The following is an 11,825-nucleotide window of genomic DNA, read 5'->3' as shown; positions in this document are numbered from 1 at the left end:
ATCAACAAGTGCTCCTTGTTTAGTGGATTTTTTTTTTTTTTTTGAATTTACTTGCAGAGCATTACATTGTTGTAGAATTAAAAAGAAAATTTTAAAAACAACTTGCGCTTGTCATTTGCTAGAAGGAACAGATTTTTGCAAATGATGTGTTGAACTAAAACCCACAAAATATACACTGGATAGTTCTTTACTATAATAAAAAAAAAAAACATCTCGACTCAGCCCCAGAGAAGATCAATCATGTTTAATGTTTGTCTACATTTTTAAAAATCAAGAAAATGTTCCCAGTTATCGTCTCACATCAATGTATACTCATTGAACGCAAATTCAACTGAATACATGACAGATAAACACAATCAGTTTGCAAAAAAAAGCGACAAGTGGCTTCACAACGTTACTCATGCTCTTTGATGTTTTTCCGAATGGAGATTTTTTTCACCGATTATAAAGGAAGCGATAATAGATATTGACATACCCTGACAAGTACTGGACTTTATAGTTTCACTGCACAGAAGTAAGAACAGGACCGTGCGCAGCATCAGACCAGAGCAAGCTAGCAGCGGGTTGAGGCCGCCCGGCCCCCCATCAGAGGCAAAGCTTTGTCATCTTAGGTTTACTGAAACACCAAAGAAACACACTTGTCGCAAAACATTGGTATTATTATTGTCTTACAAAGTATGTTCAGACATGTACTGTTATTAAGCAATCGTATGCAGTTAGATATTAAAGTCCATTTAGTCGAGCGGACCATAGAAAGTTGATCCAAAAAGAAGACTGGTCATGTCGAAATAATGAGTTTGGAATCCTGTTCGCATCAAATCTGAAGTGCAAAGTGACATGGCCATGTGCACTGGAACCCCTTTCAGTTCCTGTTTGTGCATGGGTGAGTTGATGTTGGCATGATTCTCCAGCCATAGAAAAGCTATAATATCTGAAATAGTGAAATGTTGATAGTAGAATCTCTCCCTGTAACATCATTAGACTCCCTGCAACATCATTTAGAAACACTTTCTTAAAAAAAATAGACTTGGCTTTCCCTGCCGACTATTCCCTTTAACTATAAAAACTGGAACAACAATATATGTACAACTTTGATCATACTATAAAGATTTTACCCACGATCCATAGATCAATATAGTTTCCCTGCTATTAATGCTCTGTTACACCATACCTTTCCTTGGGATCTTTCCCATAAACACACATTGGGAAAGCGAAGATTGTCATAGGAAACCTCCCCCAATGCAACTGTACTGTCTGTCCTGTGTGGTGGATGAGTTGAGATTGCACTATGTACAGGCGGTGACGCAGACTTGCTTTTGATTGGCCGGTCAGCCTAGGTGGCAAAGCCAGGAGCATCATGGGACACCCCCAGTGAGGCTCCCTCCCGCTCCTCAGCCTTTAAAGGGCCGCGGCAGGTTTTCAAACTGATGACTGGTCCCAAACCTGCACAGACACGGGCATAAACACTCAAGAGGGTCACAACGCCATCTCCCGCCAAAACACGACCTTAGCAGACCGCGTCAATACGGTTGGCGTGACGACACGGGCGGTTGATAATTCACACAATAAACAGTTTTGTAGTTTGACGATGCAGTCCCCCCCCCCACCACCACCGTTGTTAGATAACCGTCTCGGTCTCCAGGGGTACCTTGTTGACGGGGGTGAGCTGTGTGCGGACGGACCCCGCGTGGAGGCGAGTACGAGACGGGTCCTCGAACCTCCCGGGGGACCTCTCCCTGCGGCTGTCCAGCATCCTGCCGGGGGACTTCTCCCTGTCCAGGGGGCGAGCGGGCGACTTGTCCCTCCGGAACTCAGTGCGTCCCTCCCGGTAGCGGTGCGGGGTGCTGGGCTCGCGGTGGAGGCCCTCGTGACTGCTGGGGCCCGAGGCCAGGCGCTTGGAGATGTGCTCGGTGTAGGTGGGCGGCCCACGCTTACTGGGACTGCTGCGGACCAGAGAACACAGGAGGGACAGTCACCACAGTTACGTTTCAGCTCCAGATGTCACCAGGGCTGAAACAGCCATTTACACTTTGAGTAGAAGAAGGGATTTAAAAAAATATGAAATCCACCCTACAATTGTTTATTTCATACATTTTCTTCAAATGAACACTAGGTGGCAGTGTTGATCCACAAAACCCGCCACGTCCTGTTTACACCTCCTCAGTTCATTTCTGTGTTCAGAACTGATTTCATTACAGCCCCACTGCATTAGAGAACTCCCTGTAAACAAACCGACACGGACGAGACACGGTGAGACAGAGAGCTCTCACCCTCGACTGGAGCCGGTCCTCTGCAGCTCCCCGGACTCGCGGACCAGGCTGCCCTTGCAGCAGATCACCCTCAGCTTGTTCTGGTAGGACGAGGCCAGGTAGATGGCCCCTGAGGAGATGGCTGGGCCCAGGTACCGGGGGCTGGGGATGTCGAGGTGGGCCAGCACTGGAGGCCTGTCAACACACACACACACACACACCACACATTCCCGTGATCTGTACCGGAATAAACAGCTCACCAAGGCTGTACCAAGCAGGATTATGTTCCATCGCAGTTAGCTTTTTTTTTTTTTACCCAAGTGATGCGTGTCCCTGAACCTCCATGACGTCCAAGGAGTTGAAGTATGTCACAAACAGGAAGGGTTCCCTGTAGGCTGGATCACAGATGAACGGGGGAAAGGTGACGTAAACAAAAAGGATATTCTGGGCCTATTGTGGACCGCCAGGACACAAATAAACCCAGAGTACTCACCGAAGGCCAGGGGCAGACGGCTCCATCTGATGTCGTCCGTACGGCTCCTCCGTCCGTACGAGTCCACGAACACGCCGAACTCTGTGAAAGCAAACAGCTCTCATCTACCTCTACTGCTGAACGGAGGTGACATCCAAACTTCTAGAAGCATGTATAGGCAATAGCATGTGTGTGTTCCTACTACACCAACTGCAACCAGTGCAGGAAAAAAAAAGAAAATCAACCAAATCAAACATCGAAAAGGAAATCAATAGATGGTTTGTTTGTACCCACAAACTGTGTCAACATGCCTCTGCTCCTGAAGTAAATACAGTTAAGTCTGTGCTTGTGTGTGTGTGCGTGTATGTGTCTGTGCCCGTGTGTGTGTGCCTGTGCGTGTGTGCGTCACCGTGGAAACAGAGCAGGTACTCTTCCTTCTGCTGGGTGCTGGTGACCTGGACCATGGAGATGGGGAAGCTGTGGGAGGAAGCGGCGAACACGGCCGAGGCCAGCGACACGTCGTTCTTATCCAGGAACTCTACGGGGGCGACATGGCACAACAGGCGGTTACTGTACCATACACACTCACTCACGACGTAACTGTTTTTTATGAGAGCCTTGTGTTTGGACTGTGCTAACATCAATACCGCTAAACAACATGAAGAAGTGGTGTTGAACCCATGGCTGAAGATACACAGACACCGCAGCGAAACAAACATGGAATAATGATTGCGTTGTGGTTGCGTGACACAGACCTTCCAGCGTGTATTGCTTCATCTCAATCTCAAAGAACTTGTTGGTGCCGATGATGATGCTGTAGCTGGTCAGGTGGATGCAGCTGCAAGGCTCCAGTGTCTCAATCTCCTGAGAGAGGGATGAGAGGAAGAGAGAGGGATGAGAGAGGGATGAGAGGAGGAGAGAGGGAGGAGAGAGGGATGAGAGGAGGAGAGAGGGATGAGAGAGGGATGAGAGGAGGAGAGAGGGATGAGAGAGGGATGAGGAGGAGAGAGGGATGAGAGAGGGATGAGAGGAGGAGAGAGGGATGAGAGAGGGATGAGGAGGAGAGAGGGATGAGAGAGGGATGAGTGACACTGTACAATCCGTCCTGTTTGGCGGACGTCAAGAGTCGAGTGTGGCCCCCACCTTGCGGATGCAGAACTTGTTGAGATTGTCGTTGTAACGTAGAATGGTTATCTTGTTAGGCATGGCGGCGCAGATACAGGGGCCATTGTCTATCTGTGAACAGACACACACACACACACAGTCAGAATCACAGCTAAAGATTCTACATCCAAAGAAATGATAGATCTGAGAGCTAGTGTTGGCCTTACCCTGCCCGCAGCAAACAGGTGGCAGCCTTTCACCGTCTCAAAGATGTAGGGGGCCAGCTCAGACTGGGCCGGCAGGTGTGACTGGGCCAGAGACTGCTTCACCCTCTTAATCTCCACCAGACACAACGCCCTCTCGTCCCCTGCAGAGCAAAACAGCCCAGGAAGGCAGTGGTGTCAGGGGGACTGAAGAAGGAACGCTCGAGTAGGTGGGGAGTCAGGTGGCTGAGCGGTGAGGGAATCGGGCTAGTAATCCGAAGGTTGCCAGTTCGATTCCCGGTCATGCCAACTGACGTTGTGTCCTTGGGCAAGGCACTTCACCCTACTTGCCTCGGGGGAATGTCCCTGTACTTACTGTAAGTCGCTCTGGATAAGAGCGTCTGCTAAATGACTAAATGTAAATGTAAATGTAGGTAATTTGCTGAAATGAAATGTAGTTATGGTTAGGACCATGTGTGTGACGTCAAGTCCATGAGAAAATAATGGTTGTATCTGTCATCTCAAGAGTGCACTTCGATCACATCCCTGGCTGGACATCTCTGAAAGTTGTCCGATTAGTTTCTACTGTGCTCTGGCCCGACGGCTCACCAACGATCATGAGCAGCTTCTCCTGCTCCTTGACGATGTGGATCTGAAACACGGATCCCAGCCCGGGGATGTGGGTCAGGGAGTTCTTGATGACGTTCAGCGCGTACAGACCCTCCTCAGACCCCACCAGCACGATCTGCAGGGAGGACGACACACAGCTGGGAAACGGGGACCACCACAACCACTCCCACAAGGCAACAGTACACTACAACCCATGGCAAAATCTAGAGATAAGAGACGTAGATGGAGCGTTCATCTCAGCGGACAGAGATGGTAGTTGCCGCCGCCTCGGCTAGATCGCCGTGTGCGGAGCCCGCACCTGATCAGTGAGAGGGAGGGTGCAGTTGATGTCCAGCCTGTCGTCGCCCTCCAGCTTCAACAGAGAGTTCCCCAGCAGCTTCTGGTGGGGGAGGGGAGACAGACGGGGGGTCAGGGAAAGGAAAACTAACAGTCGGGGAGGCAGCCGGTCGTTGTGAGAGGAGGGACGGAGGGGGGGGAGAGAGAGAAGGGAGGAGAGAAGAGAGAGAGAGATAGAACTAACACTGTGCAGGTGACTCAGTACTGTATGGGACAGGGAAGAAACACAAGAGAAGAAGAAGAAGAAGTGAAAACAATCCTGTCCTGTCCAGTAGGGTGACAAGTTCAGGTTTCCTCTCGAGGTTGCTTAGATGTGCACTGCAAATCTGAGAAATGTATGTACTCAGAGCATACATTTGACATGTTGTCGCAGTGCCGGACACCTCAACACAAACAGTCAGAAGGATAGGATGGGGAGAGGAGTGAAGGAGATGACCCACAGCTGGGAGGATGACCACATACCTTGGACACATGTCACATGCATGCAGTGTGTGTGCGCCCGTGTCGGTGCAATGAGCATGACTGTGTGTGTGAGTGTAAGTGTGTGTGTGTGTGTCTGTGTGAGTGACTGCGTGTGAGTGTGTGTTTGAGTGTCTTAAACCGACAGGACAGCAAACGAAAGGCAGTCTAGTGGAGGCTCTTTACCTGGACCAGTGAAGACAGAACCATTTGTCTTTTGGACACAGCAGCCTATGTGCAGTGAGACCCAATAGAATGAGCAGAGTAGAGCAAATCAACAAAACATGCCCACATACCGGACATACATAGTGACATGATGACAAAGCAACAAACAGTTGAGAGAGAGACAGAAAGAGAGACAGAGAGAGAGAGAGAGAGAGAGAGAGAGAGAGAGAGAGAGAGAGAGAAGAAGGGCACAATTAACGACAGGTATAAGTGATATTGAACGTCATTCACAAAGCAGAACCGCGGCAGCTAAACCGTCCCACGGTATTCGACCAACTCGGCCCTGCGCCAAACCAGAGTGGACAAGGACAAGGTAGAAGCTTCTGTCCCGCAGGCCGCTGTGGTACTCACTGCGTCCGCCTCTGCTTTCTCCCTGGCCGCCCGCCCCCCCGCCACCACCGACTCCATCACGGCCACCCAGCGCTGCTTGTCTGGGAAGCTGGGAGCCATCAGGTACAGGGTCTGACCGGACCAGCAGGGGGTGTGCGATTGAGATTCCAGCTTCAGAACGTATGGAACATCTGCACGCACAAAGACACAGCCGGACGTTCTTTATCACAGGACGCTGTTGGGGGCCTTGGCTGCTGTCTGTGCGGCTCGGTGGTGTTCCAAGAGTGGTAGTGGATGTTAGGTGTACCTGATTTGGCAGTGTTGGGCAGCTCACACGCGCCCACAGCCCCGTGGACCATCACCTCTCCTTCCGACAGGCACAGCTCAAACTCCTCAAGCGGCTTGGCAGAGTCTGACACAAACACACCCAGCACATCAGACCCAACTGCAGGCATGTACTTGCGTACAGTCAGAGATGAATCAGAACAGGGTGGACCGTGTGAGACACCTTCTCTGGGCTCTATCTCGTAGATGGATACTTTGGTCCCGTCCAGAACCACATATTTCCTCTCCCAACCCTGGCCTCTCTTGCCATTCCTGTGGGACACACACGCCTGTCACTGTCAGTAAGGTTATGAGAAGAAAAGAAAAAAAGCAATTTATAAACACTTGTCAGATACAGTAGGAGAGACTGTTTTTTTTAACACTTGTCAGGAAAGACAACAACATTGATAGCAAGTGGACAAGCCTAGGGAATATACAGTTTCTGGTGTATTTGTATTTTTTCCCCAGTGTGTGTTTTTGTGCCGAGTGTTTACTGGTGTGTGCACAGACCTGGGCTGCTTCATCCAGCCCTCCAGACGCACGTGTCCGCTGGCCTCCTTCAGCTGCAGGCCTGGGGAGCTGCCCTTGTCCTCCCCCAGGTGAAGAGCACAGTCGCTGGGCAGGCCGCACGTGGCCGGGAGGCAGGGGGAACACTTTGGGTGGCACAGAGCGTGACATTCTGAAGGAGAGAAACCCAACGGAGCAAGCAAGGGGAGGGGTCAGACACACGGGCAAGGGCAACGTCCCTATTGGACCCGGGCCCGTTCGCTTCCTGGGTCTGGCGCCGGGGTGCGGAGGTTTTGGTGATTGCTCGGGACGTACCGATGCAGGTGGCGGCCTGGCGACCGAAGTGCACGGTGTCCAGGCACACGGTGCACTTGGCGGCTCTCATGTTGAGCCCCACGGTGAAGCGGTGAGGGGCGTTGTGGTGCGCCCGCTCTCTCTCCCTCTCCCTGTCTCTCTGGCTGTCCTTCATGCGACGGCCGTACTCTGAACACAGCCAGGGAACAGGGGGAGGGGGAGGGGGGGTGCTTATGCAGCGAGTCAGTCACGTCTAAACCCCTCAAGGCGGCCCACCATGCCGCTGCTGTTATGTAATGAGGCTTAGGGCGGAGGAAGCATCGCAAACATAACATGTTAAAGATCGAAAGGAAATCAGCGAGTCAAAGGGGAAATAATAAAGGGAGGAAGACCAGCATCTACTGTGGGGTTGGTGACTGGAACTCAAGACATGACACATGCATCCAGAGGTGACTCCTATAGAAAGAATAGAGTCATTGTGAATCGAAAGGTGTTTTGTACAGTGGAGTCCTGTATTTGGAGTGCAGGTCAAGGTTGGGTTGCAGGGGTCTACGGGGCAGGCCAGGTTAGCATTGTTGTTCGGTGTAAAAGATTGACGTTTTGGCAAACAGAAGTGAATGCGGCAGCATCAGATTTCCAAAGCTGTGCACTGAGAGTGAGGAATATTTTGCTGAATGGACAACAACTGTATTTATGGCTGGTATTTTAAGGTCCTGAGAGAATTCACAGACTATTAATTTAATAGCTTTGATTTTATAATGATGTGATCAAGTTATGAATCACAGGATATTTTTTCAAGCTTGGCTTTTATTTCTGAAATGACTATCAGCTAAAGTAGGGCTGAACATTAACATTATTTTCCTAAAGTGTGATTACGGTGACCTGATGCAAAATCAATACCAGTCATTCTCCTGAGAAATGTCTGTCTGTTTCACTGTAGTGCAAAGCTTTTGAAATCTGGCCAGTTGGTGAGAAAGAGGCAAAGTAAGAGGGGATGGAAAACGGGGGGCTCCGTGAGATAGAACTTACTTTCAAAAGTGACCCTCCTTCTCTCTGCAGAGTGTGAGAAAGGGATAGTACAAGTTCTAAGGTGTGAAGATAAGAGATGCTAAAGGGTAACTGCCAACAGGGAAGGCGGTGATAGCCTTCTAATACGAGAATCCAACTGCTCACTATTGGAAAATTACACAAAAACGTACATTTTCTCCAACTAAGCCCCTGAAAAGTGGTCAACCCCCTTTATTAAGTAGTATGTGAGTATTTTCATACAGGTGTGTGTATGTGGGCGACCCAGAGTGTGCCGGCGCAGGTGCGTCTGCTGCCCTTAGGACCCCTCCTCTCCCCACCCCCGTCCAGACTCACCCTCGGGGGTGGCGGTCTCCTTCCTGCGGCCTGAGCTGGAGGAGGAGGCGAGCTGGCCGGGGCCCTGCTTGTGCTCTGGAGACTTAACCAGGGATGACATCATCATCTGCTGCCGAGCCGAGGCAGGAGGGGCCGGGGCTCCGTGCTCCAGACCTTTGTACTGCACGGCTGGATCCCAGCATGCAATGAGAGACACAGAGACCAGAGTCAGCTGGGGGTGGAGAGGCACCGGTGTGTTTACAGAAGCTCCTCTCACTGTCTGCTGACATGGTGGGACTACCTGGGCCGATACTGAGGAGGTAATGGTGTGTGTCTCTGTTTCAGGGAGTCACCCCCCTCCCTCCCCCTCCTCAGCAGAGCTACAGGACCTCACCACCCCCCCTTCACCCCGAGAGAGAGAGACAGAGAGAGAGAGAGACACGGAGAGAGAGAGACACGGAGAGAGACATAGAGAGAGAGAGAGAGAGAGAGAGGGGGGGGGGGGGGGGACCTCAAAGCCCTCTGACAGTCAAGATCAATAGAGATAATGGACGGAGGGGAGCCGCATTCGGTGCGACGCTTAAATCTGAAAGCATTTCACGGTGAAGATGAGTGGGCCGTATCTCTCCATCATTTACAGCTCGTGGGTGAGCGAATGACCGGACGGAAAAGTTCTTAGTCAGACCTCGAAATGTTCCGAGAATCATCATTTTAACCCCGTCTGTACCGGGTTATAAAAAAATAAAAAAATCTACGACAGCGAGGCGAGCGGGCGCTCACCCTCCTCTCGCAGCGAGCGGAGCTCCAGGCGCATCTTCTGCAGCGCGTCCTCCAGCTCGGAGGAGCGGGAGCGCTCCTTCTCCAGGGCCACCTTCATGTCGCTGTACTGCAGGGGCACCGGGGGGGCCGTGGGGACCGGGGAGCCCTGGGACCCCTGGGACCCCTGGGACCCCTGAGAGCCACTCTGGGCCGCCATGGCAACCAGCAGGTCCTCTCTACGCCTCCCAAACAGACCCTGGGGAAACACAGTCACAACATAGAGCACACCCTCAGAAGCTCTTGTTCCAACGTTCGCCAACAGACCCTCGGAAAAACATTTCTGGCGTTCACGAACACACCCTGAGAACACTGTTTCTGTGTGACCCAGGACCAGTGTCAGAAGACGGAGATGTCGCCAGGCCTACCTTCTTCTTCTTTGAGCCTCCCTGGTCCACCCTGGACTGGAGGAAGTCTATGAGTTTGGTCTGCTGGGTGATGGTGCCCTCCATCTTCACCTTCTCGTGGGAATACACGGCCTGCAGGTGGAGCTAAGTGAACATCACTAAGGCCATGAATATCTCCTCTCACTACTAAAAGTGGTGTTTTATTTTTATTTTAGTGCATCATCACCTAACAAGACAGCAGGCGAAAGCAGTGGGTGTATTTATCTGGCCCGGTGTGTGTGTGTCTGTGTATGTGTGTGTAGCTTTACCTGGATGTTCTCCAGCTGGTACTCCAGGTCTGTCCTCTCGGTCTTCAGCAGGTCTGTCTGGTCCAGCGCGTCCTGCAGCCCCTGGGTCAGCCTGAAGATGTGAGTCTTCTGGACGTCCATCTGCTGCTGCAGTTTGCTTTGCTGGGGGGGACACACGGGGGCAGAGAGTGTGGGCGCACACACAGACACAAGCCTAGTGGCCTTACAGACAGGGCCCATGTTAGCTGTTTACATAATGTGCAGTGTTGTCTGAAAGAAATGAGGTCTGAAAGCTGATGTTTATGTGGAAAATATACAAACTATCCACAAGAAAGGACTCGACAGACGACACGGAATAGTAGTCATCGTACGTCATCCAGCAGCCTCTGCTTGAGATCTCTCTCTCCCTCCAGCTTCTGCTGCAGGCTGCGGGCGTTCATCTCCAGCAGGGCGTGCTTCTTCTCCAGATCAATAAGCTAGGGGACGGACAGAGAGGAGGGTGGTCACGACCGCTCGGGCCCACTCGCGTCTCAGACGAACACGCACACACACACACAGAGAGAGCTCACTGTGTCCGAGAGGCTCTCCGCTTTGAGCTTCTGGTCCTTGAGCGCCTGCTGCAGGGCCAGGATCTCGGCCTTGTGCTCCTTCACAGCCTGCTCCACGGCCTGGCGGGCCTCGGAGCTGCGCTGGTCCGCACGCAGCCTGCAGAGGGGGGGACGTACTGTGCGTGACACGACCTGTCTGGGGAGAACGCGTGTGCGTGTTCTCGCTAGCTGACAGAAAAGTCCCCCATGTATGGGGAAGAAAAAAACATGCGTTCCTACCTGTTCTGCTTCTCGTTGTCCAGCAGCCTCTGCACGTCCCTGGTCCTCCTCTCCGCCTGGTTCTTCTCGTCCTCCAGGGCGCCCCTCCACGCCTCCCACTGCCGCTCTTTCTCCAGCAGCTCGTCGTTCAGAGTCTCCAGCTCCACCACCTGTTCCTCCAGCATGGTGCACGTGGTCTTCAGGGTCTCTATGTTCTACCGGACAAGTCGGAGGGGTCGTGCGGTGAGTGTTTCGGACGGGAGGCTGGAGTGTGCGCTGGCTAGATGTCACCTCCTCCCTCCCTCCCTGCTCCCACCCCCCGAGGACTGAGATCTCCTCTCTCAGCACTGGGCTCCTCCAAAGAGCCACTATATGAGATGACGGTTTCATAATGTCGGTGGAGCACCACTTTTTCAATTTGAAGGGCCGTTCCAAAATGGGATTCTCCTCTGTAGAGTACCGAAAAATATCCTCTGATGATGGTGATGATGATAATAATATACAGTCATCGAGACCACATTCTGCAGGATATGATCTGGAGTTGAATCCGTGGCATTACATGAGGGTCTGCCTTGAAGGCATTCCACGTTACTTCCTGGAAGCGAGATATTTACAGCGTGGCGCAGGGCTCCTGTGGAGCTCGGCCTCATGTTTTCCCATCACAAGGCGTTTGTGTGGAGACGAGCAGCGGCAGACAGATATAGCCGCGGCCGCAGCAACCGGAGCCCCTCTGATGTCCACCCAGCCAGCGCTGACACCTAACCACCACCCGGCAACGCTGGGGATGACACATCCCCTCCCACTCACGGCCGGATCCTTCGTCTATGACTTCCATCCCGCGTTACGCAACCGCCAGGACGGAGAGACGGAGAGAGAGCGCTGCTGAACGCCCACGCGCGCCCCCCCCCCCCCGCCCCCCCCCTCCCACAGGGCCAGGCAGAGTACAGCAACAGAGACAATCGCTTCTCTCCTCACCGAGAGAGAGAGAGATGGATACATTGCGTGATTACCAGATTGAGCCATTGCCTAGCCGGCTGGTTTTGCTGCCCGCTCCGATGTGATTTGCGCTGGCCAGTGACACCCAGCTCAGCAGAA

General features: G+C 52.3%; 1 protein-coding gene across 1 annotated transcript in view; it reads right to left on the bottom strand.

Moving 5' to 3' along the window:
- Nucleotides 1-297: 297 nt before the first annotated feature.
- LOC136937831 (citron rho-interacting kinase) overlaps nucleotides 298-11,825 on the bottom strand; it is a 21,502-nt gene continuing 9,974 nt past the window's right edge. The window contains exons 15-39 of the mRNA XM_067230946.1: nucleotides 10,752-10,945; nucleotides 10,494-10,629; nucleotides 10,296-10,400; nucleotides 9,946-10,086; nucleotides 9,659-9,769; nucleotides 9,255-9,489; nucleotides 8,496-8,663; nucleotides 8,163-8,186; nucleotides 7,155-7,322; nucleotides 6,843-7,011; nucleotides 6,517-6,605; nucleotides 6,316-6,420; nucleotides 6,030-6,199; nucleotides 5,640-5,684; nucleotides 4,957-5,037; nucleotides 4,638-4,773; nucleotides 4,053-4,192; nucleotides 3,865-3,957; nucleotides 3,477-3,585; nucleotides 3,131-3,259; nucleotides 2,743-2,823; nucleotides 2,566-2,644; nucleotides 2,271-2,444; nucleotides 1,649-1,943; nucleotides 298-1,443 (exon numbers count right to left, since the gene is read on the bottom strand). Coding sequence (XP_067087047.1) covers nucleotides 1,420-1,443; nucleotides 1,649-1,943; nucleotides 2,271-2,444; nucleotides 2,566-2,644; nucleotides 2,743-2,823; nucleotides 3,131-3,259; nucleotides 3,477-3,585; nucleotides 3,865-3,957; nucleotides 4,053-4,192; nucleotides 4,638-4,773; nucleotides 4,957-5,037; nucleotides 5,640-5,684; nucleotides 6,030-6,199; nucleotides 6,316-6,420; nucleotides 6,517-6,605; nucleotides 6,843-7,011; nucleotides 7,155-7,322; nucleotides 8,163-8,186; nucleotides 8,496-8,663; nucleotides 9,255-9,489; nucleotides 9,659-9,769; nucleotides 9,946-10,086; nucleotides 10,296-10,400; nucleotides 10,494-10,629; nucleotides 10,752-10,945 — 3,201 coding nt within the window. The 3' untranslated portion in view covers nucleotides 298-1,419. The remainder of the gene's footprint in view (nucleotides 1,444-1,648; nucleotides 1,944-2,270; nucleotides 2,445-2,565; nucleotides 2,645-2,742; nucleotides 2,824-3,130; nucleotides 3,260-3,476; nucleotides 3,586-3,864; nucleotides 3,958-4,052; nucleotides 4,193-4,637; nucleotides 4,774-4,956; nucleotides 5,038-5,639; nucleotides 5,685-6,029; nucleotides 6,200-6,315; nucleotides 6,421-6,516; nucleotides 6,606-6,842; nucleotides 7,012-7,154; nucleotides 7,323-8,162; nucleotides 8,187-8,495; nucleotides 8,664-9,254; nucleotides 9,490-9,658; nucleotides 9,770-9,945; nucleotides 10,087-10,295; nucleotides 10,401-10,493; nucleotides 10,630-10,751; nucleotides 10,946-11,825) is intronic.

Source organism: Osmerus mordax, chromosome 28 (assembly GCF_038355195.1).
Source record: "Osmerus mordax isolate fOsmMor3 chromosome 28, fOsmMor3.pri, whole genome shotgun sequence".
Taxonomy (NCBI): Eukaryota; Metazoa; Chordata; class Actinopteri; order Osmeriformes; family Osmeridae; genus Osmerus; species Osmerus mordax.
The sequence above is the reverse complement of the archived record's forward strand: the minus strand, read 5'-3'. Positions and strand labels throughout refer to the sequence as shown.